The 27,582-nt window shown below is 41.4% G+C and overlaps 1 protein-coding gene across 7 annotated transcripts in view; it reads left to right on the top strand.

Moving 5' to 3' along the window:
• Positions 1-27,582, top strand: part of si:ch211-207d6.2 (sickle tail protein) — a 376,663-nt gene that overhangs the window by 260,648 nt on the left and 88,433 nt on the right. For all 7 annotated transcript variants that reach the window (XM_042332375.1, XM_042332378.1, XM_042332376.1 and 4 more), the window contains exons 3-5: positions 3,115-3,310; positions 11,040-11,238; positions 26,072-26,168. In XM_042332375.1, coding sequence (XP_042188309.1) covers positions 3,115-3,310; positions 11,040-11,238; positions 26,072-26,168 — 492 coding nt within the window. The remainder of the gene's footprint in view (positions 1-3,114; positions 3,311-11,039; positions 11,239-26,071; positions 26,169-27,582) is intronic.

The following is a 27,582-nucleotide window of genomic DNA, read 5'->3' on the forward strand; positions in this document are numbered from 1 at the left end:
TTAAGAACAGTGTGTTTTGTAGCTGAAAATCTAAATATATGATGGTCAGTAGCAGACCTAAAAGAGAAATTAGGAGGAACTTCTTTGCACAGAGGGTGATGGGAATGTGGAGCTTACTGTCGTGAGCTGTGGTTAAAGCAAGAAGCATCAAATTATTTATGAGGAAGCTTGATGCATGAGAGAGAAGGGATTGAAGGTGGTATGGGAAAGAGGATTTGGAGAGGTGGGGCTCATGAGAAGTATAAACACTGGCACAAGCAACAACAACAACTTGCATTTATATAGCACCCTGCACGCGGGTTAACATCTCAAGAGCGCTTAACAGTAGTGGAGCCTGACACCTTGGTATTGGAATAGTCAAGTTGAGATGTGATGAACAGATTCGGTAAATCTTAGGGAAAGTCGGGGGAGGTTGAGGAGGTCAGAACCGCAGGAGAGAAGATGTTGATGGAAGCCAATGAGCATGGCTTCCATCTTGTCGACATTCAGCTACAGGACGTTTGCCCTCATCTGACTTACAAGCTGACAGAACATCAGCGGACCTGGTTGAGGAGAAGTAGATTTGAGTGTCATCCGCATACATGTGGATATTTACCCCATGTCTGCGGATGACCTCGCTGAGAGGAACATGAAAATGAGGAAAAAAAGGGGCCCAAGGAAGGAGCCTTGGGGAACACTGCAGGTGACTGTGTGAAGGTGGAAGGAAAAACAGATTAGTTCTTTACATACTGTAATACTCTGTAAGATTCTATGAAACTTTTAGTTCTGGTTCATTTTAAAATGTGCACAATCCTTTTTCTATATACAGATTCTCTTTCTCGCTAATCCTTGCTTCCTGTTTGTTCTTCCCATCTATCGCAGATGCTGCAATGCATGTTGGCCTCCCTTCATTCAGAGATAGATATGCAAATATTCTTGATGAAAATCGAATCCACTCAGCGTGTTAGTACTGTATTTCTCGACTTGTCTGTTTTTGCTGCATTGTGCACTCGTTTGCTTCGATTAACAAGTATCAAATAGCAATTTAAATGGGTGCACCTTGTGGATAGAGCATTTGCTTGAGCAGGGCTGTAACTTCATAGTTGTAGTTTTGCATGGTGGCTCCACAAGTTACTTTTTTGCTGCTGCTAATATGTTATCTACAGGACCAGTTTATAAAGTGGAATAAGGACTGCATGGACTGACAGTGCGATCATACAGTTTCCAATACCCTGTGTCACAAAGTGAAAGGATTTGGGCTTGTGCTACAATTCCCCACATGCTGAGTCCAAAATTTCTGCCGTGCTGTCAGGAGTACAGGTCAAGGCTCTTCCCCACAGGGGGAATAGGAGAATTGGAGAATTTGTCATCTCACAATGGGCAATTGACGGAGGAATGTGGGAAAGCCACCCATCATGCGCTGTCACAGAATTTCACAATATACAAAAAGGGTCATTTAGCCTGTCACGTCCGTGCTGCTGTTTTTCTCCAAATAAACCACCTATTACAATCCTACTCTCTTGCTCATTCCCTGCATCCACTAATCGTCTTTTGGTGTGTGAAGAATGGGTGCGTGGCACTAAAAGAGAATGGAAGCAATCAGAAAAAGGGTTATCTTTCATGAAGGTAATCTCTATAGATAATGTGCTTGCATGCAGATTTCCTTTTCTGCTTTAAATCGAAGACGTGTACTTTTTTTAATATAAAATCTCAATGCAACTTTTTTCCTAACAAATTGAACGAATTAACCTAGGTGTTGTGACTTGCTGCCAAACATGAAGTGTTTGTCTTGAGAGTATCAAGAGTATCTTCTGTTGAAATTTTTTTTGAGAAGCTCCACACTATGAGCATTTGAAAGAGAAATGGCCATCATTGTTTGACCTGAGTGAAACTGAACAACTGGCAGTGTTACAGACAGTCAGTCTTAAGTCTTTCAGGCAACCTTCAATACAAAGGAAATGTATTGCTATAATTGAACGGGTTTCTGTTTCAGCCACAACGTGTCTTTTCTAGCCAGTTATAGCTGTAGACAATCACTCCCTAGGCTCAAAATATGGCAGCAGAGATACCTCCACTCGTAAGAAATACTCTGAGAAGAGTTCAGGGCACCTCAATCACCGTTGCGTCTACTTTTGCTCAGTTGGGTTTGTACACGCTACACTGAGCCAAGTCATAGCACTCCCATTTTCACAACAAGGTTCAAATCCAACCAGAGCTAGAAGTAACCTTCTCCCCTACTCCTCCACTCAACTCAACTAACTCAAGACGGTACCCTATGTGAAGCGTGCTATCTTTAAGCAAGTTGTTGGTGGTCTCTGTAAAACGAATTATGTTAGGATATTAAAAAGGTAGATAAAAATGATTGTGCCATTGACTCTTTTTTATATTTACACTTTTCTATTCAAGAAAGACATTTTGTGTTCCTCAACCCTACTTGCCCACGGCTCCCTTGTCTGTGAACACTGACCTGCTTCATGTTCCCTGTGCTATCTACGCCACCATCAGTGGACGAGCTTTCAACCATTCTGTCCCTGTTCTCTGGCACTCCATCCTGGAGTTCCACTCACTTGACCCTCCTGCTGCCCCCCCACCACTTTTAAAGCTTGTTGTAATGACTCTTTGAACCACACGTTTGGTCATTCTCCCACCCCGACCCCCCCAGCCCCCTCCACATCCCTTCGACTAGCTCAGGTGCCTGGCCAGTTGTATGCCTCCACCCCCCCACCCCCCTCCCCAGCTGTGAAGGGTGGTGTAAATTATACTGTATTTTGTACGATGTTTAGCACCTTTAGGTGGGGTAGTCTTTCTGGAGTAAGGTTACTTTTCTTCTGATAGTATTTATTTCCACACAATTCTGTTGACTAATCTGTGCAATATACTTCTGGTTAACAAGTAACATTCATGCATATGTAGGCCTACACGGTTAAGAATGATTTGAATGAGTGTATGACAATAGATAAATTAACCCCTAATGCAGTACCTACTAAACACATGCATGGTGTTTGAGGTGATGCACAACTCGTTTTCAGACTTGTCTTTGGTTTTAATGAATGTTTATTCGAGGTCTGATATATAATGTAACGTATCATTGTTCAAAAAGAAAACGAGTTGCTAACATGGAGTCTTTTCTTACAGAGCAGGAGCCCAAAGCACTTAAGAAGTCCCCAGGCTGCTCTCACGGACCAGTCTGAACACCTTTCAGTGGCGTCAGCAGATTCCTTCGAAGCAATGGCCGATTCGGAGATACCAAACAATTTCAATCGAGGGACTCGCTTCCGGACAAGCCTCCCGGTTGTTCGCTCAACCAACCAGACAAAAGACAGATCACTGGGTAAGGTTTACTTGGCATTTTCATGGGATTAGACTTCCATTTACCAGAATGTAATTATTGGCCAGGGAATCAGAAGAAACTCCCTTCTCCTTCTGAATAGTGACGTGGGACCTTTAACATCCACCTGAACAGGCAGGTGGGACCTCGGTTTAATTTCTCATCTCATCTGCCATTATATTTTCTTATCCTGTGGTTATTCCAACCAGAATGGTCGCTGCATTCATTCAGTAGTGTATTTCTGTTCCACTAAACGGGTTTACCTTTAAGAACCGGCCTTTGACAAAACGGACACTTGCATAACACAATGGCAGTGTGGATTTGATTGATGCTGTCACATGTTTGTGTCGTGCCCACTAAAGCTCAGTTACTGACACGTGGCTGACCTCTGAGCTGTGCAGTTTCTGAGCAGGCGTGACTTAGTTTGAAAAAAGATTGATCCAAATTCCTCCCTTGTGCACTTTGACATAGCTGTCACTGACCATCTCGTGCAAAACTGGTACACTTTACTCGAGTGTATGTGCACATTACTTCTGTGTATTTACCCTGTACTTCAACGTGTGCTCATTTTACTTCAGTGTATATCACAAGTATTGATATTTCCCTCCATTTTTAAGTTGCTATATCTTCTATCTCTTCTTGTAGCATACATCATCCATTATTCCTGAGTCAGACTACAGTACTATTTTGAGGTGTCCTTCTGATGTATAAGACGCTATATCACATGTAAGGATCATTATTATTATTTTATTAAATGTCATTTACAAAAGGTGAATGACATGTCCCCTTCTCATGCCTTGCTGGCCAGTGTTGGTATTAAGCACTCCCATGTGAGGTGTAGCTTGGTTATTGTGCTCCAATAATGCCAATTGGCCACAACATCAGAAGAACATGCTCACTAAACCGCAGAATGTTCCTACGTCCCACACCTGTCATCCTGGTGAGCCCCTGAATGAGATTGCCGGTTGAAGCTCAATGGTGAGCAGTTGGTGCTATTGGATCATGCCTTTTAGTTGGACCTCCCATGTTTCTCAAATAGGATCTGTCCATCTAGCACAGAGAAGAGATCTTCATGCCATCAGTCTAAGATAGATTTGAAGAAGGTCCTTGAGATTAAAAGCCATTAACATTCAGGATATATCTGTGTTGATGTACAAGTATTTCCTGTTTCTTGGTTGTTCCCAAATTACCTGCCAGTGAACTCTGTGATTAAATAATAATAATAATGGTGATAGCGCCCTATCAGGTCTTCAATTGATTGCCTGTTGGGAGGTGCATGAGAATGGATGTGTTTCCTTGTTCTCTTGGTAAAAAAAAAGGCCCGAACACTCTGTGTCTCTTTGCAGTGTCACAGCTAAACTGAAACCTTGGAATGTGGAGGATCGTAAAAACAGGAGGAGGCCATTCAGTCCTTTGCATCTGTCCCACCAGTTTATTAAAACATGGCAGATGCTTTAAACTGATTTCCCTGCCTTTTCTCCATACTCCTTAATACTCCATTGTATAATATTAATGGTTTGTCTGCCAAAAATACAGTTACTACACTTTACAGTCTAACCTGTAAAACATTTTTCGATGACCTCCCAACGTGAAAGGCACGAGACCGAATGCAAGGATTATTTATTCTTTTAATATTTTAAACAGAGAATTTGAGCTTGCCACCTCTGCTGTCAGTATACATGGCAGCTCCTTTGAAACAAACAAGACTAGTTAAAGTGAGTTTATTTTCAAGATTCAACCACAGCTTGGGCTGTGGTAGAATTGACTAACAACTGGGATCCCACTTACTGCTAGGTGAAAAGAGGCATGTCCAACAAGGAAACTTGCCCAATGTTTTGCTCTATCAGGGAATTGAACCCAGGTCCTCGCTCTTGCAAAGTGGGTGCTCTAACCAGTAAGCTGCAGAACTCATTGGCAGACCAGTCACTTGGGGCTGGGAATCATCCTACTCAGCTCTCATTAACACTGTCCTAACTGGACATGCAGTAGGGAAGCTTGCCAGATAGTGCTTTCAATGGCTATGCGGTTTTAGCTGATTTAGCTTACTCTGGGGTCCCCAAGCCTTGCCTCTTGCCAACCTGCGCCTAATACTTTCTGGAATTAGGTAAGCAGGATGCGTCTCTCCAGGGAGAGAGTGTGCATTCCATTCAAACAAATATTTCTGGAATTTCCATATGTAGGTGAGATGCATGGAACTCTTAGTTTAGTAACAACACAGTGATAGGTTTCTGCATATGTCAGATACCCAGCTGACCAAAGAAACCTCATAGAAAACTAATGGAACCTAAACATGTGAGGGCTGAAATTGCACCCTGTCTTAGCCTGTAAGACCATTTTGTATCAAACATTAATGTGCTGAATTATGGAAAATTCTTACAGTTCAGTTTTAACTTGCTCGTCGCTTCTTAGAACTATGGAAAACCGACTTCACAAATTTAGGCTGAATTTAGGAATTTTCTATCGTGTTCTGCAGCATCTTAAGTTCTAAATCAATGGTTTTATAGACTGTGGTTGGAAGGAATTCCAACCCTCTGGTCTGTAAAAGAAATATTTTTGTCTATTTGCAAAAACTTATTACCTTTGATCTGTGGAGATTGTCTTGGATTTAAGAATTGGCTTTTTGTAGTTAAATGTTTTAAACCTATCTGTTAGAGAATAGTGGCTTTAAAATGTCAAGTGAGTGTGTCAAGAGACTGGTGAAATGGATCCACAGTTTAGTCTGGGGAGTTGTGCATCAAACAGTGATATCAAAGGAAAAGCAGAACAAATGACCATGACCTTGATTTCCTGTCTTTCTTTACACCACTTCAAAGAAAATGTAAGTGAAGGAAAGAAAAAAGGTAATGGGTGCTTTTGCATTGTGCTGAAGTAGAGTAAGTAAGGCTGTACAGATGACCCTGAACCTGTGCCATGCCTATTTTAATTGCTCCCAGGCAGCATTCTGATGTCTGTCGATTTATAGGCTCCAGGTGTTTGGTTTACCAGATTTGAAACTGTTTAGGATCCACAAAAGGAAATTGAAATTCCGACTGCTAGTTTGAAATTTTTTTTACGACTGCACCAATGCATCAATAGGGGTTTCCTTTAATCAAACTTTCTTCGCCTTGACTTGTCAGAGTTAACCGGTGTAGTCGCAGCACAAGACTATATAAACTTGATTTCTTCACCTGTCATCTTCCATGTAACAGTGTTATGATTAGCTTGTCAACAGCAGAGATCAGGAAGGACACCTGTCCCTTTCATGCATCGGCCCCTCAAATCATGTCACCATCCATTGTAAACGGCCTGTTTGTTTGTGTCCCCCGAGTCCTCCGCTCCACCCTCGGCGGCCGTGCCTTCAGCCACTACGCCAGGAGGCTCTGGAACTCCCTTCCTCACTCCCTTCACCTCACCCCCTCACTTCCTATTTTCAGGTCTTGGCTGAAGACCTTTCTTTTCGACCGTGCCGTGGTCACCTTCCTCCCCCGCCCCCTGGCTCAGCCCCAGGATCCGTTACTGTGAAGCGCTCTGAGACGCCGTTCGGTGTGGAGGGCGCTATATAAATCCAAGTTGTTGTTGTGTACATTTTGTATATGGCATCTGGAGCTTTTGACATTAAGAAAGAGAATGGAAGATCTTTTGAAGTATTAAAGATCCTAAAGGGGACTAATATATAATAATAATTCTTGCTTTTGATATAGCGCCCCATCCCATCATTGAGACATCTCAAAGCGCTTGACGGGATATACTGTAAAGTGGATTGACTGTGTATTTTGTGGGTATAGATAAAATGAACTCTTAACAATGCATTGATAGCATGGTCACAAAATCTAGACCAAGACACATGGACTTGAACACGGTGGATGGAAGATTTAATTACTTTACACAGAATGGTTTCACCATATTGAGTCGATCACCCAGGGAGAGGGAGGAGTCAGATTGCATCAGCAAAAATGTCAAGAGGGAATTAGATAGCTATTGATGGAGAATTTGACTGAGGTGTTTGTGAGATAGAATTAAGAGACATCTCAGAATTTCTTCAGCCTTGAAGCAAACCTTATAAATATATATGAAAGCCTTGATGGGATGGAGAATGTAAACCCAGAACAATACTTGCCAATCCAGCAGGTTAAGAGGGCAAAGGTTAAACAAAACTTACATGTTGCGAGGATGCCTCTAAGTGTTTTACAGGATGAACTATACAGTATAGTGACTGTATTTTGTAGGTGAATGTGGCAGCGAATTTGCACAAAGCAATGTCGCAAGTAAACTTTGTCCATGGGATTGTTGGTTATGAAACCAGAAGAAATGCCCTCCTCTTTTGAAGTAGTGTCAATGGATCTTAAATATCCACTTGAACAGGCAGGTGGGGCTTTGGTTTAACAGCTTATCTTAAGGACGGCACCTTAACAATGAAACACACCCCTAGGACTACATAGATGTGTGTGCCTGGAAAATGTGGTTTCAAATGCCCAACGTAGGGCTTGAACCTTCAAGATCTTTGATTCAGTTGTGAGAGTGCTATCAACTGAGCCAGGCTGACATCCGGTTCAGGGTTGTGAAGGACACATTTAATAGAGCACTGGAATTACTGTATTTCTTCACAGAGAGGGTAATTAATAGCTGGGACTGGTTACCAGAAAGGGTTGGTACAGCCAGGACACTGGACTCATTTGAGAAAGAGCTTTGTGCTGTATTGGGATGATAATGGGTGGGTGTTCTATAAGGATGAGATCAGATGGTCTAAAAGGACTTCTTCATCCAAATCTCTCTTGGAATATCTTGAGGTATATAATCAGTTATTTTTGCAAATATTTTTTACATTACGACAATGATCCTTTCTGGTCTCAACGTCCATCTTAGTATTTTCCTGACATTGTATCAGTTCAATCTCTGCTGCTCCCACAAGATAACAAGAACCATTTGTTTACAAACCTAACTAGCCTGTTTCTGTCCAACCCTATCTGACTTCAGAGATAATGATTTTCAGAGACATAATTTTATTTAATACTCTTAGTGATAATGAAACCGGAATGAAACCTTCATATCCTATTTATAACAAGTCCTTAAATGGCCTTATCTGTCACTGTATCCGACAGTGTTGAATTGTGTGTACAGCAAATAAAAAGAATAATCCCGAGAATTTAACCGCAACTCAGATAAGACAAAGCAAACCTGGGAATTATTTTGCTAGTTAGATGCTTTTTAACTGTTACAAAATAGATTATTTTAATCTAGTTAATGACAATTCAATGTCCCAATTGAATTGAAAAATAATAATAATCCATGCATTTTATTTAGCGCCTTATCACATTGTTGAAATGTCTCAAAGTGCTTCATAGGATTTACTCAAACATAGCAGCTAACTTGCGCACACAGCCATGAAGTGAATGAACAATTTATTTGAGGATTGCTGACCAGGACACTGGGACAAACTTCTTTCTTTTATCGAGTTAGAGTGCCGTGGGATATTTGACGTCCACCTAAACGGGCAGACTGGGCCTCGAATTAATGTCTCATCCGAAAAACAGCACCTCCAACAATGCAGCAAACCTCCAGCATTGTATTGGAGTATCAACCTAGACTGTGAGTTCAAAATCCCAACATGGGACTTCAACCCACAATTTTATGACTGAAGTCTGGTTTATTTAAAATTGGTGGCAATCATATTCAGACACAGTATTGGTTGCTATGGCTCACTAAGGCTTGCATTTCATATTGTGATTTCATACAAAGCCAGTTTGACTTGTAGTGAGGGAAGGATTTGCATTATCTTCTTGAGAATGTTGCAACGATGTCTGTATTTCCAGTGAGGGTTGGGTGTATCACACAGTGAGGAAAGAAAGATTCCATTCATTTTTTCAGGGTTTTGTATAAGAGGTGAGCATTAGTATATTCAAGGAGATATACTTCACTAGTCTCACTGTCTTTGCCAATGTAATGAATATGACACTTTTTTAAACAGCATTGTCTGTGGTCCAACTTGTGTGATTGTGACTCTTGTGTGGCTGCTGGAATGGACAAAACTGGGTACTTTTCTTCTGATTTCTTTTCATTTGTCTCAGTTGGTTGCATTTTTGACTGTGTGACGGGACTTGATCTCATAGGCTTGGCTGACACTTCACTGCGTACCTGGGGAGTGTTAGTATTGTTCGTGGTTCCGTCCTTCAGACGAGCTGTTAAATCGAGATCCCATCTCCCTGTTCAAGTGAATTTAAAGATCCTGTGACAAAAAGAGGGGAGTTTCCATCTGTGTCCTTACTAACAATCTTCTAGATTAATTTCTCATAGCTGTGAAGACTTTGCTATGCGCAAAATAAAATTGCTACACTTGTCTGGTCACGGCACGTAATAAGAATTATTCTGACGAACTTTGAGAAGAACTTTAGAGAAGGGAGTTTTTCCTGGAGTCCTGACCAACCATCTCCCCTACAAATGAACTTGTCATTTGTTTCATGTCTGTTTGTGGGAAATTGCTGTGTCAAAGTGCTCTAAGATGCCGCCCGGCGAGGAGGGCGCTATATAAATCCAAGTTGTTGTTGTCTCCTTCACCACTCCTGATCCCAACCCCAGCTCTGGTCCAAATCCCTGACTGTCCACCTCCTTGGGACTTACTCCCGACGTGAAAGAACTATACAGATGTAATTTTTTGTTATCGTGTGCAATTGGCCTGCCGTGTTCGCCTACAAATACATGGTCAGTCCACTTCGCAGTAATGGTGTGAGAGTTTTATGATGTGAAAGGTGCCATAACAAATACAAATATTATTAGTTTTCAACATTATAGGTGCTATAATAAAAGTGCAAGTTCTTTCACCCCCCTCTCTGAAGAAGCCCCAGCCTGGGCTCAATGAGTGATCCATTCCATGACTAAGATCATAAACTTACAGTGAATTAAGGGTGCATCCAAATCCTATTGCTCTGTGGTACTGTTCACACTGGAGTATTGCCAGATGACTTCTTTAAACTGCCTGGAATGCAATAAGGCAGGCAGCCTGTGACCACCTACAGCTCTGTGCTTTTGTTTTATTCCTCTGTTGATCCTGTGGCTGCCTGCTATTGCCCAGAACTACATGAGAATAAGAAAAGACAGCATTATGGATGTTGCATAATTACTCCTATGGAGCTGTCCTTCACTTAATTCTATGGTGAGATCATAAGGAATGTTCGCAGGTCATACTGTAGTACACTGTACTGTGTTGTAGCCTGGTTCTGTCAAACATAAATAAATAGGAAAGCTTTTGGCACAATAAAAGCCATGATAGTCACTCATTTTGACTGTTTCAATATTTTTGTTTGAATAACTTCAAGTAAAATAATATTTCATCTACAAAATATACAGTCACTAACTTTACAGTAAAATCCTCTGAAGCACTTTGAGATGTCCTGCCAAATTGGAAGGTGCTGTATCGAATTACAATATCCTTCAGAAAACTTTTCAGCTTACGAATCCATAGTTTGAAGGTAAAAGTATAAGAAAACATGTGGACAATAAAGTTCATTGGTTGCAGTTAGAAAATGTAGATGCTTGGTAAGAAAATCTTAACCTTGTCAAAATGAGAAGGTTATATACATATGTGAGTGTGTGTGTGTGTGTGTGTGGCACTGATTTTAACTTTTAAGATTATTGGGACCATTTACTTCTGCTCAACTTTGATTAAGACTCCGAGATATTATCCTATGTGAAAGTCACTACATAAATGCAAGTTGATTTTGTTGAATATTCACTGATTTATTTTCCTTTATATCTGTAGGTGTTCTATATCTGCAATATGGAGATGAAATCAAAAAGATTGCGATGCCAAATGAAATCACAACTATGGACACAGTTCATGCACTCTTTGTAGGTGCCTTCCATCAGCAACTCACTATGAAAGTATTGGAATCTCAAAATGTTGCTGTATACATTAAGGATGAGGCCAGGAATGTGTACTATGAACTCTCTGATTTAAGGTAAGCAAACCATGCAGTCTTTCTTTGTCTGCAAAGGAGTACTACCCTCATGCAGGATGACTTAAGTCCTGTGGAGTCCTGTAGCTCAGTGGTTAGAGCACTCGCTTTGCAAGCGAGAGACCTGGGTTTGATTCCCGGCAGGGTGAAACTTTGGGCAAGTTTCCTTACTCCACGTGCCTGATAATAATCCCTCAAAAAAAAACAATAATAAATTGGTCATTTCAATCCACGACTATTTGTGGGACACTGCTGTGCGCAATGGGCTGACGCATTTCACCCACAGATATACAGTCAATTCATTTTACTGTGAAGCGCTTTGAGACATCTAGAAAACGTGAAAAGCACTATATCAAATGCAAGGATTATTATTATCATTATTAAAATATTTTCATGACTCTTTGGGCGAGAGAAAAAAGTCCCTTGGAAGTGACTTTAAAATATCACTGTTGAAATCTAATTGTGATTGTGCAAAATCCACCTAAAAGTGGGAAGGAAATTGCAACAGAATAGGCAGACCGGAGAAAGAAAAGGTGTGTCTGGGACCCAGATACTATGGTAATGGTTACAAAAGGATGCTAGGAGGAAGGTGAGCTGTTATGGTCTGAAATTGTTGAAACCAATATTAGGCCAGAGGGCTATAAGGTCCCTAGCAGATAGATGAGGTGCTGTTCATCGAGCTTGCACTATGGCTCATTGGAACAGCGTAGAAGACCATGGATGGAGAGGTCAGAGTGCAAGTGGGAGGGTGCATTGCATAAATTGGCTGCCATGTTTGCCTACAAATACATAGTCAATAAACGTCACAGTAAAGTCCTGTGAAGCACTTTGAGATGTCTCGAAGACATGATCAGGTGCTATATATCAAATGCAAGGATTATTATTATTATCATATGACATTGGGACCTGCAAGAGAAAGGAAGAAGCTGTGATTCACTCTTATGGTGTCTTATGTGTCTGATACAGATTCAACTCCCTTGAGTTACAAAACTTATACTAATTATATTGAATGGAAGAAGTTGTTACTGAATGCAAATGAGTAACACCACACAGAGCACTACAAGTGGAGTGTGTTGCAGTAAAAGCAACAAAACACTTTCACTTCATGTTGAACATTTTAGTATTTTTGGTCAGCTGGGTGTCTTAACACATGCGGAAACCCATCACCATGCTTAAGAGAATCTAAACCAAACTGAAAGTTCCATGCATCCCACCTATATGTCCTGACATATTTGTTGGAATGGAACGCACTGGAGGGATGTATCCTGCTTACCTAATTCCAGCAAGAGCCAAGGCTTGGGGATCCAGAGTGGAGTCCTGTAGCTCAGTGGTTAGAGCACTCGCTTTGCAAGCGAGAGACCTGAGTTCAATTCCAGGTAGGGCGAAACCTTGGGCAAGTTTCCTTACTCCACACAGCCTAATAATAATCCCGCCAAAACCAAAAACAATAATAAATTGGTCATTTTCAATCTACGACTGTTTGTGGGACATTGCTGTGCGCAATTGGCTGCCGCGTTCGCCCACTGCTTGTCCATGTAGGACCATCCTATTGGTGAGGGCTTTGGTTTTCAGGGTCAACATGAGCTGAATGGGATGACTCCCTGCCTCCAGTGACTGGTCTGCTCTTCCAGGTCCTGCATATGAGCCAGGCTGCCTGTGCTGTATCAGTGGTCCTTGGAATACTACAGACCTGCCTGGCTCAGGAACTGGACTCCCGAGACCGCCACAGAAGGCTAGCTCGATTCTGACATTCCAATGCCAGGCATGTCACCTTAGAGCCAATTCAGCTCCAAGGAGTCCCCACTTATCTCCTCCCTCCCCACAATGAGGATAGTCACTAGCTGGTCATTTGACATCTAACAAGCGTGGGTTTGAGCCCTCACTAGGTGGATGGCATTCCACCTAGGAATTCCCTTCATGAGAAATACATGAGAGCATTACCACCATCTTTCTGTCCGGAGCTCAGATACATAACCCTTCCCATTGAGCGATGGTTCCATCAGTTGGTGGTGCAGAGCTTAAGCACAGTTGCTTAACTCTCACAAACCAATCAAGATGGATTGCAGGTACTGGATGTGTGAACGTGTGTTCAGGAACTTGGACTCCAGGTAACACCTACCGGCAACTGTCGCCCCAAGTTTCCTTATTAGCTATCTGGTGGACATTACCTTTCGTGTGGTGTGAGGACCTTCACAGGACAGCTGGTGATGTGCTAGCCACCTTGATGTTCTCGAGTTCCAAGTCAATGCCGTCTACCAGATTCACTCAGCACGAGCTGCTTAATCCAGGTCCTCATGTGAGGGGCTTTGGCAAATAGACATGCCCGCAGTCTCCGCTTCAAAGGTGCTTAGCAACAGGTCAGTGTAGGCCTCCCTTGCTGCAGCTGCTTCTCGTGTTTGCCATAAATCCACCTTACTGCTTGATCCTGGACTTTGCAAAGGAAAGCCTCTCCACTGCACCCCCAGGAGCTCGGAACCATAAAGGCAGAAATCAGATGACTGATGTTTGCTCAAGGGCCCTGGGCAGTCTATTGCTGGTCATATGGAGTATGTGTCACTAAGACAATAATGTAAATGATTCACTCCGACCTCTCTTCACTGTCTAACCATTTGGGTGAATGGGGTTAGGTCTGAAGCATTGTACATAGGGGTTTTTTTTGCCATTGAATCCACGTGCACCATTGTGAACTCAGGAGAAAAGTCCCATATCAACAAACAGATGTCAGAAACTCTAGATTCAGCCCAGAGTACGCACTATGTACTTTTAGCCTTCTTCTATTCATCAGATTGAACCGTTTGTTTTAAGTGCAAACTGTTTCAAACATCACTTCCAGATGGCCTTGGAATCTCTGCCCAACCACCAGGAATTCCAGCTGAAATGTTGCATCGTTCCTTGCAGAGCAAGCTGGTCAAAGCGGGTATGCACCTGGTTTCTTTTCTCCAGTCGCAGACCATTCGTCTTGGTGTTCCAATATGTTCGCAATAGGCTACAAATGTTTCTCTGGCTGCAGGAAAACATTCTGCAAGTATTTACTTCCTATGTGCTCTTTAACCGAAATGTTTATAAAATAAGCAGAGAGCGATCGAAATATGTGTGTGTTTTTTTCCATTGTTTGTTTGCAAACAAAAACTGAATGTAAAATAGCAGGATTTTGCAGTCGGTGCCTTGCTGGAGGAGAGACTCTTGTTTATGTGCAGGTGTGTTTCAAATTGACTCACACCCACTCCAACCATTTAGCAATCATCTTGATGGCGGCTTCCAGAGAGTGAAGCACCTTCCTGAGGTGGTGCTGCCCTCTGTTGCTGCTCACAGGCCACTTCCAGACAACCCAAAGCGGAGAGGGGTCTAAACAGGTCCACGGAGACATTTTAAAAGGCCGCCTGAAATATTTTTTATGTCTTGAACCATCTTGCATACAAAAACTACCTATTGGAAAATATTACTCCAAGGAATTTGTCATGGGGGTGGGGGGGAGTGTTAGAATATAATTTACTGTGTGGATATAAATGTGTGTAAAACCCTTTCACTGATCTTTTGCGAACATTCGCAAATGTTATTGACATAGTGTAGAAATTGTGCTATTTCTGCCTTTGCCATTTACGAGAACCATAAATAAATTGCACTTGATGCCTTTACTTATTGCAACAAGCCATTTGCCAAAGTTTGCTATTCCAGTCTTGCAATTCTGGAGCAATGAAAATGTTTTGGGAGATTCCAGAAACATCTGTGGAATAAACAAAAGGCATACAGGCTTCCAACAGGAAGCTCCATTTAATTCCAACTTAAATTATAACTTCAGAAAGTAAATTGTTTCCAATGAAATTTGACTTGCTGGAATTCTTTTCTTGCATCAAACAATTATTTGGTTTTCGTTCCCTGGAGGTCAAAATGAATATTTGAGCATCATTCAACAATCACAGCTTACATTTATAAAGTGCCTTTCACTTTGGCTAAGGTCTCGATTCTCTTTATAGGGAAGGTGTTAAAGTGGAGCAAGGTAGGGGCTGGGGAGGGGGTGGGATAGAGGAGGTAGGAGAAAGGTGAACAAAGGCACGGTTGATAAGTTTTGTAAAAAGGAATATGGGATGAGATTTAGGGATGTTGGGATAGACTTCAGGGAGCGAGGCATTGTGGCTGACAGCTATCCCATCGATGGAGTGGAAAGGCAAGGGATGTGTAACAAGCCTGAGTTTGCAGAGCGAAGAAAATGGATAGGAGAATAGAGCAGCAGGAGATTGCAGAAGTTAGGGTCGATGAGGACGTGGAGGAGTTTGGAAATGGGAATGAGAATAGAACAATTAGAACTATTCAATATTCAGCAGAGCCCCATTAGAAAGCTACTGTAGTTACGACAATGACCCATAAAATCCAGAACCACATTATAATGGGGAGCAATCATGGGTCGGTGCTTCCACATCGTGACGTCATCAATTACGAAAGATTTATTAGCCCTGAGGGACTCCAATACACTGCAACCGTAATGCTAAGGATAGCTGACAGAATATTTACTACTTGTATCAGCTCCATTAGAGAAAATATCAATAATGTGGCACATCACATTCAAAGATCTTTTAATCCATATACAAAGTCAAATGTTTTCAGGCTGCTTTTTGCAATAGACTACAGAGCAGGGAAAGATTGAACGGCCTCCCAACATGCGTACAGTTAAAGTTAAATGGCACCGTTCACCCCTCATAATCAGCAGTTATGAATACATCCTCTGTGGTCTTTAACAATGTATCAACAAGTATAATTAGCCATTTTTTGGTTCTGGCGAATAGGAATTTTACGCCAGTATTTAACGAGATTCAATATCGGGAGTGGTTGAAAATTATACATTTTTGCTGACTCTAAGTAATTTACACCTTAGTCTGCAACTCAGCAAAGTTATTAAAATTAGTGAATGGCAGAATATCTCACCTTGGAAATATAGGGTAAAACAAGTCCGGAGTTAACACTGAATTATGGTTTCAGTTTGGAACATTTGAGTAATAGTGTAGAGTTGTTTTTCTCCGGTTGGTTTACTACAGATAAATACATACCAGATGCAAGCACAGAATGCAGTGTAACACATAATTTGCCATTTGCTCTTACAGTTCCCGGGCCATGCCTAAAGTGGCAAAGTGGTACCCCATTTTCTCCTTTGTCTTCCTTGCCCTGCCTCCCCTCTCTCTGTTACCCCTTAAAAGCCTCTCTCTCCCAACATGCCCCAGTTCTGATGAAGGGTCGTGGACCCGAAACGTTGACTTACTTTTCCTTCTCCATAGATGCTATCTGACCTGCTGAGTGTTCCTAACCACTTCTGTTTTTGTTTCAGATTTCTCAGCATCTGTAGTATTTTACATTTTGTGGTCAATTATTATCCTGTTTTTAAATCTAACACCATTTAATTGACTCTGTCATCAAATTCCAACTACAGAAAGTAACGTATTTTACAAGTCTGATTGGATTTTTACTGTTTGAAGTATTTTTCTGTTTTAGGTTACATTGTCGTTTGAATAATTGGGCTGCCGTGCAGGTTTGCAAATGAGCTATTTTTATCGGGTTGTTTTTTGGTAAAAATTCTGATCAAAGACTGAGGTCGATTGAACCATAATGTTTCCTGGCAAGCATTAATGTTCTTATCAGAATTTGACTTCACAGAAATGAAGATGAGAGGTGCATTTGAAAGGGGGTGAATTGGCTTCAACTCAGCAAATTCGGAAGAGTTTGGCTGATAAACGCTCTGTCACTCTGCATACAAAGATGAAAGCTTGAACTTGTGTTCAGAGGGCAGGATGCCCAACAGCACTTTCCTGTGCTTGCACTGTTTACCAGCGAGAAAGCAGCCAAGTCTTTGGGCGTACCACACCCTAACTTGTTCGCTTGGGTTTGTACATGCATGCTGCACAGGCTGAGCAGATTCTCACCCAGTTTTAGAGGTTAATTCCTCTTTGAAAAGATTTGACACTCCTGCAAAGTTATAGCAATGGAGATGAGGCTTCCACGTCAAGTGAAATGGGGAATCAAAAGAAAAAATTTGAATTTTGCGTGCAGTGGTGGTCTATGACTCTTATTCTGAATCTGATGTGCACCTCTCTTTTAGAGAAGAGACGTTTAAGAGGGGACCCAATGGAGGTGTTGAAACTTATGAAAGGGTTTGGTAAGGTTAGCATAGATATGCTGTCTCTGCTGGTTGGGCACTCCATAAACAGGGGACATAAATATTAGATAGCATCTCTTGGATCTAAAAGAGAAATTAGGAGGAAATAGTTCATGCAGAGGAAAGTGAGATTATGCACCTTACTGCCTGAAGCGGTTGCTGAATCAGATAATATTGATGCATTCAAGAGGAAGCTAGCCCTTCACAGGATAGAAGGGTACAGGAGAGAGCAAGGAATTGATGGAGACTCCTGTGGAGTATAAACACTGGCATGGACTGTTTGGACTGAGTGGTCCGTTTCCATGCTGTACTTTCTTGGTAAATATTTATAATTTCTGTTTTTCTGAGATTGACCTAGATTCAAAGTCTATTAGACACTGTATTTGTAAGCTAATTGAGGTTAATCCACCACACTCAATGTTCTGAAATGTAACTCCCTGCAGACTCCCAAGTCAAGTCCAAACACAAGTCGCTTTACAGGACTAGTCATTCCTCAGTCTTCGATGGCTGCCGTGTTTCAGGATTGCTTCAGTACAGCGTATGTTTTTAACTCTCCCTATGACAACTTCTACTTGAAATTCACGTATGGTGCTATTGGGGTGTAGACCCTGACATTTTCTTACCAAAGAAGTCTAAAATGGGAGCAGAAAGCGGGCTGCCTCGCTTCAAATTGCAGTCCGGCTTTTTTGCCCACTTAAAAAAATAGCTGACTTGCAGATCATCGGGTCAATGCCAGTGTCACTTCCTGGGCCCTGTGCCTGGGCCAGTTGGAGGTGCAAGTGGGTTTACTGTTCTTCGTACACTACCCTGGCTGAGCAGCAGATGGATTCTGATTGTGCGGATGAACATGGTATACAAATTATATGTTCTGTTCAAATTATACGCGTGTGGGCACTGAAGTAAAGCATACAAGCTCTCGATAATGGTGATTATTAGGACAAATAGGCAGCCTCAGTAAATCTTGAATTCAAAAAGATTTAAATATTGGGCCAGATTTTTCTGTGAAGTATGTGGATAGTCATTGACACCTGAGTGAGGAATAACTCTAAATTTGTTATCCAAAATTCCACTTAGGCTTTGCCTGTGAGATTGGTTAGCCTTATAATTTAAGATTGTGCAGAATTGTGGAAAATTCTTAAATTCAGTCTTCATTTTGAAAGTGTTATCCTGCACTTCAAAGAAGAAAACGGCTTCCAAATTAAGGCTAAATTTAAGAATTTTCCACAATTCTGCGTCATCTTAAATTTAAAATGATCTCACAAGTAGGAAGTTGGAATTTCAGGCACAAGGTGTCTATTATGAGTTTGGTATTTTGTACCAGTCTTGGCAATACTGGCCTAATTGTACTTGTAAAGCTGGGCAATATTTTACTCTCCTCCAAAGTCATCCCAAAGGTTGGATGCAATTTGGTTATTCATCTCTTTGCTATTTATGGTATCTTTTTGGTACAGATGTTATGCTTCTTGTAGTAATTGGTCAGCCTGGTTCAGTTGGTAGCACTTTCAACAACAACATTACATTTATAGAGTGCCTTTCACGTTGGGAGGACATCCCAAAGTGCGGAACAGTCAGGTGTCGCGGCCCGAGCATGGGGGAGGGCTGGTTTAGGGGTGAGGGAAGGCAGAGAGGTGGGAGGGAGACTAAAGGCACGGTCAAAGAGAAGGGTCTTGAGACCGGCCTTGAAGGAGACAAGGGAGGAAGCGAAGCGAAGGGATCGTGGGATGGAGTTCCAGAGTGTGGGGGCGGAGAGATTGAAAGCCCGGCCACCGTTGGTAGGGCGGGTCGGTTGGGAGACATGGAGCAGGCCGGAGCCCGCTGAACAGAGGGAGCGGGCAGGTTGGTAGGGAGTCAGCAGGTCAGAGAGGAAGGAGAAGGCAAGGCCATGTGATGGCCTTAAAAGTGAGGACGAGGATCTTGAACTCGATCCTCTGGGGGATGGGGAGCCAGTGGAGTCGGGCGACGGTGGGAGTCAGAATTTCACCTCTGAGTCAGAATTCTAGCCCCATGTTAGAACTTTGAACCCACATAGTGTAGGCTGACACTAATGCAGTGCTGGGAATACAGTGACTTGTTGGAGCGAACATCTTTTAGATGAGATGTTAAACTAATGTCCCTTTGCTTATTCCAGTGGACATTAAAGACCCTGTAGCACTATTCAAAAAATAGGAGTTTCTTCTCGTGTCCTGGCTAAAACAGTCTCCTGGATTAAAATCGGACATTCATGGCTGTTTGAGGGACACCGCTGTGTGTGAATTGGCTGCTGTATTCGCTTACAAAATACAGTCACTACATTTTGCGGTAAATACTCGGTAGCTCTTTGAGATATCCTCTTGATGTGAAAGATGCAGTAGGAAATGTAAGGATTATTATTTTCTTTGTGTGTAGAGTGTTTTCATTTCCCTGTAATTCTTTCAGTCTCTTTGGGTCATGAACCATTTCCTGGCGGAGGGAACAGGCAAGCGATCTGCTTCCTGATCTCTTTCAAGATTAGGAACTTGCTGTGTGAGGAATGCACTCATATTTTGAATTGAACTGGCGTCTGTTTGCTTAGAATTTAAAAGAAAGTTATTTTATACCAATAATACTGCCAACAGATGGTTTACACTGTGGATGCTCTGCCCTTTTTCAATCTTTGCCCTGCACATTTCGCCAAACCAGCACTTTGCAGGGTGTGGTGTAGTGACTTCAGTATGGGTCATATTAATTCAAGTCATTCCTCAATTCTTTGTTGTTTCAGATAAATAAAGCTGGCATAACATATTATTTTACAGTGGCCTAGACAGCGATTTAGGATTAGGCTTTTCAAAACCTCAAGTTACTCCTATTACTCCAAGAAGACTGCAAAATGTATTGACTGTGTATTTTGTCGATGAATGAGACAGATAATTTTGGGGCTTGTTGGCCAGGAACGTTGAGAAAGTCCCTTCTGTTTTTGAATAATACCTTGGGATTTTTAACATCCACCCGAACTGACAGGTGGGATCTCTGTGTAACGTCTCATCTGAAGGACAGAACCTCCAAAGTAGAAAACTCCTAGCAGTGTATTGGAGTGTCAGCCTAGATAATGTGGGATTTTAACTTTCTGATTCAGAGGTGAGAATGTTCCAGCTGAGGCAGGGTGAATCACTCAATATCTGCAGTTGAAAGTTGCATGTGATTCATGAGCTGGAACTCTAAAATTGATCATTGCATTCAGCGCATTGGGGAACATTCAATATGATCGATGTCAAACAGATTGCTAAGCTGGGCACTTATAGTGAGGGCTGATAGATCGCTATTGTGTTATGAAAGTTGCTGCACTTAGCTTTAAGAGGAATTTCTCAGCCTTCAAGCTGTAAATTATGTTATAAATTATTTTCTTCCTTCAACCCTCTCCAATGCCTCAGTTTATTTGAATGTAATGTGGCCAAAATTCATCCAGCATTGCAAATGCGGTCGCAGTAATGTATTATACAATATAGACTAACCAAGTCTGACTTGTAATCAAATTCTCTCAATGCATTGCAGAATTAGATTTATGTTTCTGCTAGTACCTTCACATTGATTACCTGTCTGGAGATTTTTCTTTGTTCTGGGCCTTAAAATAGTAGGATCCTGCTGGTATACTGTAATCAAAACAGACTTCGTACAACCAGTGGGAAATTATAAAACAGCTCATCAATGATGTGCCCTTATGGCCTGTGTCCAGTTACAAAATCTGAGCTTCACTCTTGCATAGAATTAGATAAGAGTCTACTGCAACGAAGCAGGCCATTCAATTAATCCATGCCACTGTTTATACTCCAAATGAGCCTCCACTCAGCCTAATGCCCCTCCCTTACTCTCCAGCCAACCCCCTCTATTTCAAACTCTTATATTAGTACAATAATTTGCTTACCCTGACTCCCCCATCCGCTGCCTCCGTTTGGCTGGCTCTCTCAATCCCTCTGCCTTGCCCCTTCCCTCCCCACTTTCAAATCCTGCCTAAACACCTTCTTTTGGATTGTGCTTACAGTCACCTCCCCACTCCCTCTCCCCCGGCTCATTATCAGACTCTGCCACTTTGAAGCTCTCCAGGATGCTACCTGTGTGAAGGGTGCTGTATAAATTCAAGCGGTTGTTGTTGTTTGTTGTAATAATCCTTAAATTTGATTTAGTGCCTTTTACATTGGGAGGGCATCTCAAAAGCGCTTCACACAATATAGGGTAAAGTGAAGCAACTGTGTATGTCATAGGCATATTGCATTGAGAGACCTCCGGAGAAGCAATGGATCATGAGACGGTATAAACACAATGTACAAGCCAGTGTCAATCCAGCACTCCCCTGTGACCCTGACAGTTGGATCATAACCAAAGTAGGATATGTGCGTGCTATGCAAGAGGATATTGATTATCAGTTGGGAGGACAGTGTGACCGAGACAAAGTAATGAGAAACAGTGCCTACGTGCAGCAACACAGCACATCACAACAAAAAGATTGCAATACACATTTCATGTGTGCCAGATATCTGAAAAGAGCACTAGCATTAGAAGATAATAGAATGGGTCCCAGTTAGGATAATATCATATGAAATGTGTTGGAGAAAGATGTCAGCCTAGCTCAGTTGGTAGCACTCTTGTCTCTGTGGGTGGGTTGAAGACCCACACTGGGACTTATAATAATAATAGTAATATAATAATAATCCTTGCATTTGATATAGCGCTTTTCACGTCAGGAGGACGTCCCAAAGCGCTTCACAGAACACACTGTAAAGTGAATTGACTGTATATTTGTGGGCGAACGCGGCAGCCAATTGCGCACAGCAATGTCCCACAAACAGTCGTAGATTGAAAATGACCAATTTATTATTGTTTTTGGTTTTTGGAGGGATTATTATTAGGCGTGTGGAGTAAGGAAACTTGCCCAAGGTTTCGCCCTGCCTGGAATTGAACTCAGGTCTCTCGCTTGCAAAGCGAGTGCTCTAACCACTGAGCCACAGGACTCCACAGGACTTTGAGCTCATGGTCAAAGGTGACACTCTGATGCAGTGCTGTCGGTCCAACCTGTCAGATATCAAACCTCTGGATAAAATTGTGGTATGTTACGTTATGTAAAACTGAGGCGCCATGTTCTGATTCAAAAAGAATGGCATGTTGACCAACAAACCTCTAGATAAAATTGCTTAACCATTTCATGGCTGTTTGTGGAACATTGCTGTGCTCAAATTGGCTACCATGTTCACCTACAATATCCAGTCAATACACTTTTCCAGAAAAACTCTGAAGCATTTGGAGACCTTCCAATGTTATAGGTGCAGTAACAAATGCAAAGATTATTATGATAAGGGGAATGTGAATTTAAGAGTAATAACACAGACTTCTTCAAAGGGTCAGTGGGTGTTAAGAATGTGGAACTCACTGCTGGAATCTGTGCTTGAAGCAGAAAGCATCAAAATATTTAAAAGGAAACTTGGATGTGTATATGAGGGAGAATATCATAGGTTAGGAGTCCTGTAGCTCATGTGGAGTCCTGTAGCTCAGTGGTTAGAGCACTCGCCTCGCATGAGAGAGACCTGGGTTCGATTCCTGGCAGGGCAAAACTTTGGGTAAGTTTCCTTAGTCCACATGCCTGATAATAATCTCTCAAGAAAAAAAACAATAATAAATTGGTCACTCAATCCACGACTGTTTGTGGGACACTGCTGTGCCAATTGACCGCTGTGTTTCACCCACAAATATACAGTAAATTCACTTTACATTATATTCTGTGAAGTGCTTTGAGATGTCTAGAAGACATGAAAAGTGCTTTATCAAATGCAAGGAGTATTATTAAAGGAGAATAGAGGTGGAGGCTTGGTGAAGAGTCTTTGGAATGGAATAGTTGGGCCGAAAGACCTGTTTCTGAGCTGTACCATTCCATGTAATTTTATATAACTGATTGATTATGATAACTATCACTGTTTGATATGTCGACTAGTCATTATGATGCAATTTAATTGTAATAATTATTACATTGAAATGGTTGGGAAGTGCTGCAAATTTGTCTGGATTTCAAAAGCTCAACATGTTTCTCCACTTCACAATATGCTGTTGTCAGATATGTACATGTATGAGTGAGTGGACATCATTTGCTGCAAGGCATCTGGAGAATAAATGTTAGGGTCCACCCTCAAGTGGGGTCCCACTGTATTTCACCAGCTATTTAAAAAAGATGTTGAAGGGAAGAGCTGATAAAGATCACCGAGTTAAAGCATCATTTTTGCTGGGAGCCACTGTTTTCTTTTAATTACAGGGAATTTAGTGGTGATTGTTATTTTGTAAAACTTGCACTTGTGTCATCTCTGTATCTACAGATCAAATTAAATATCTAGTGTTGAGGGTTTCAGTGGGTGTTAGGAGGCATCATTACAGTTTTACTTTGACCTTTTTGTCACTGTAATTTTGCAGAACTGTTGTGTCTGTTCCCCCGCAGTCCACCTATGGCAAGTTTCAAAGTAGCATCTGCCTTTGATTTCCTAACAGAAGGGGGTTTATTAGTGTTTTTCATATTGCGTGAATTGTATCTATTTCATAGTATTAAGTTTTGACTTCAACTTTACTGCAGACAGAGATGCATGTACTGACTGGCAGGAGGTTGAGAGCGATCTTCTAATTCAGCATGAATGATGTAGAAGGAATGTGCAATGCAAGCCTATAATCAGATATCCACTGCACTTTTTTTTGCATAATCCTTATTTAAGGTTGAACACACCTTTGAAGAGAGTCATTTGCTCTGGTTGCAATAGTCTTGAAAGGCAGGAGGAATGACAGTCTCTGAAGTTGCTGTGAACTATTTCATAATGGACACTGAAGGTTTCATCGGTTTCCTAGATGATTACTAATATTATTGTCTGTTCTGACAAACGGGGTGAGTTAAATGTTGCTAAATGTAACGGGATTGCTTTACTGTAGCTTTTAACTGAAAGCTCTTATATGAACTGTGATTAATTACTGTACGTAGCTATAGATAGGTAAGAGGCAGTTACAAAGTAGTGATGAAATTAACGATTGAATTAACATCCTCAGTAGCGAAACCAAAATCCAACTTCATCTGAACCGTGGGATTATGTCATTGTTTATTTAGTTCTCTTTGATCCTGTCTATTACTTTTTTCCCAAAGTACAGAGCAGGAACTTCCTTCTTATGCCATTGTGATAATAAATAAAATAAGTATAAATATTATTCTTTGCATTTGATATCGCGCCTTATGAATCTTCGAGACGTCTCAAAGAGCTTCACAGAACATACTGGAAAGCAAATCGACTATATTTTGTGGGCGAAATGTCCACTTGTGTTTGATGTAGCTCCTTATCACATCGCCGAGACATCTGAACAACAACTGACGTTTATACTGAACAACAACTGACGCCCTTCACACCTGGTAGTGTCTTGGAGCGCTTCACAGGATTTTACTATAAAATGTAGTGATTGTATTTGTAGGCAGATATGAGTGTTTAGACTGTGACTGGCTTGTATCCTGTTTACGGTGATGTACAATGTTTCAGTAATTTCATAACAAGTCACTGTGGGTCTCTTTTTGAAATGATTGGTATCATTTGGTGAGTCACGGCAGTCTTAGAAACTGTATGAGAAGCACCTAGGGAAAACCACAGCAGAAGCTCCTGGGGAAAACTATGATGGATCCTAAAAAGGCAGCAGTAACATTAGGAAGGAAAGTCATGATTTGGGCACTCAGTAGAAAATACATTCAGTGATCTTGCACTGTTATCAGCTTCCCTTTAAAAATATTTTGTTTTACAGTGGTTATTTGGTGCACATTGTTGCTTCCAGTTCAGAACTAGTTTATACACATTGCACCACTTTTGTTAACTGGTATTATGTATGGTATGAGTTTGACAGGCGATAAGAATGGGTGCCCTGGCAGTTTGTGAGATCGACTGTTTCGCAAACAATATTAATTACTATGCGAGGAGTGCGCTTGTGCGTTTCCATTCAAAGTGTTGGAGTCCTACCCACACTCTTAGCTTTGGGATCCTGTTGCTTTGCGAGTGATGGTGTCAACGAGTGCAGTTCACAAACACAGTGACATAAGAAAATCCCCATTTATTGATCACGTGACTTGCAGAAGTTTTTTTATTGCACTCCTGTTTAACTCTATAAACAATATCGCATAAAAATAAACAAAGTGGTTCTTTGCTAGTATTTATTTACTCACTGTGAACATTCACTGCACGTCAAATACTGCCTTGGTGTGTCAAATCGTCCACACAATCCTATGTCCTGGTTTCAATTGACCACCTGACCTCATGGATGGAGAAACTAATTGAATAGAATTGCTGCATCCACTGGCACAGGGAAGTCAGTAATTTATAATAAAGTGCATATCCTGATATGGCTTTTTTTTGTGGGAATAATAAAGATGTAATGATCCTCGCAGTTGATAATGTGTTGTATCATGTTGTTAAGAGATCTCAAAGTGCTTCATAGGATTTTACTCTAAAATGTAATGACTGTGTATTTCTATGCACATGAGGTGTGTCTGCATTGATGAAAATCACCAAAAGAAAACAATCCTATAAATAATAAAAATAATCCTTACATTTGATATATAGCCTTTCACACAGGAGGAAGCCTTACAGCAGTTCACAGGATATACTGTAAGGTGCAATGACTGTATTTTGTAGGGTTGGCATTCTGTATGTCCACCTCCATAATAATTGACATCTTTGATTCCAGGAGCATTCAGGACAGAGCCCTTCTAAAGGTTTACCACAAGGATCCTGCGCACATATCCTTCAGCCATTCCTCGAGGGCTGTGAATGGAGACTTAAGGGTGAGTACAACATCTGCTGTTACAAGCCAATGTTCATTGGTGCATCTGTGTATCGTGGCTCTCCTTTTACAAAGTAACTGTAGCCTGGCTCATTTACTTTAATAACGTTTGCGGGATATGTTGGCTGACAAGGCATGTCTCCAAATACAAGTTTATGTGTAAATTAACAAAGAAACCAAACACAAGCACCTTTCGGCTTTGATATTTCTCCACCCGGCAGATAAATAAAACAACATGAACAGCATATGGCTCCACTTATGTGATAATGACAGCAGGTCTTTTGAAAGTGACCTGGATTGTGTAACTTCCCACATTAACTAGTGCAGTTATTCCACAGAGAGGAGTTTTTTAACAAAATGTTTTCCTCTCTGCTTTCATAATGCTGAATATGATCCTGTTTTGAAGGCTGCCCTAATCCTCCCACACACAGCCTTCAAATACTCCACACAAATTATATGCTTTGCTGTCTCAAGACACCTGTTTAACTGCTGAACATGCACGAAGGACAGGGGTATGCTTGACTCTGTGCCCAGGCAACAAGGATTAAGTACAGCTTCTTGAGTGAAAGTGGCAAAGTTTTGTTTTGAAGATTATCTGAGTTTTACCCCTCTGGGTGGGCAACAGCATTAAGGTATAGGGGAGAGAATTGGAAAGTGGGATTTAGACAAACAGGTAACATTGACATGAACACAATGGGCCAAACGACCCTCTTCTGTGCACACAATTTCTGCTTTTCTATTTCACTGAGCTGACTTTGAAAATTGTCATGTTTCTTCTAAGGGAAAAATTCCTGCTTTAGACAATAACTCTGTGCGGACTGTAAGTGCTTTGACTCACTGCTTTGGTTCTGATGTAGTGGAATGATGGCTACCAGACTTTGTAGCATTTAGCTAGAATGCTAACGTATGTGGATTACGTTTTACTCGGTCCTTCTAAAGTATGTACTTGGTTTTTTTTATTCAACCTCAGATAGAATTGAGTTCTGCAATTTTTATCAAAATAAGACAAATTGTGTGTTTTGCTTTAAAGCTTAGCCAGACTAAATGGGTTGAAATTTTTTATTAAGTTTAATAAAGGTCATTTAAAATTCCTTTGTGAAAGGCCCCTTGTAATAATGCACTGGCACTTTGTTTCTGAGACACAGGTTTAATTTCCATTGGATTTGAAAGTGATTACCTCAATGTGTACTGAGCTCCCAAGTGGATAGTCTGGTCGGTGAGCTCTCTGCTACATTGCATGCACCGAGACTTCTTGCCAGATACAAACATGTGGAGCAATCACAGCTCACGCTCTTTTTTCATACGCTCAGCAATGGATTTTAGGTGTGGCCTTGTAGCTACTTCCAGACCTTAAACATATCATTTCATCCTGCCCAGTGTTTGTTCCTCACGTCTGATAAGCAGCAGAGACAGAC

Source organism: Callorhinchus milii, unplaced genomic scaffold (assembly GCF_018977255.1).
Source record: "Callorhinchus milii isolate IMCB2004 unplaced genomic scaffold, IMCB_Cmil_1.0 Scaffold2, whole genome shotgun sequence".
Lineage (NCBI taxonomy): Eukaryota > Metazoa > Chordata > Chondrichthyes > Chimaeriformes > Callorhinchidae > Callorhinchus > Callorhinchus milii.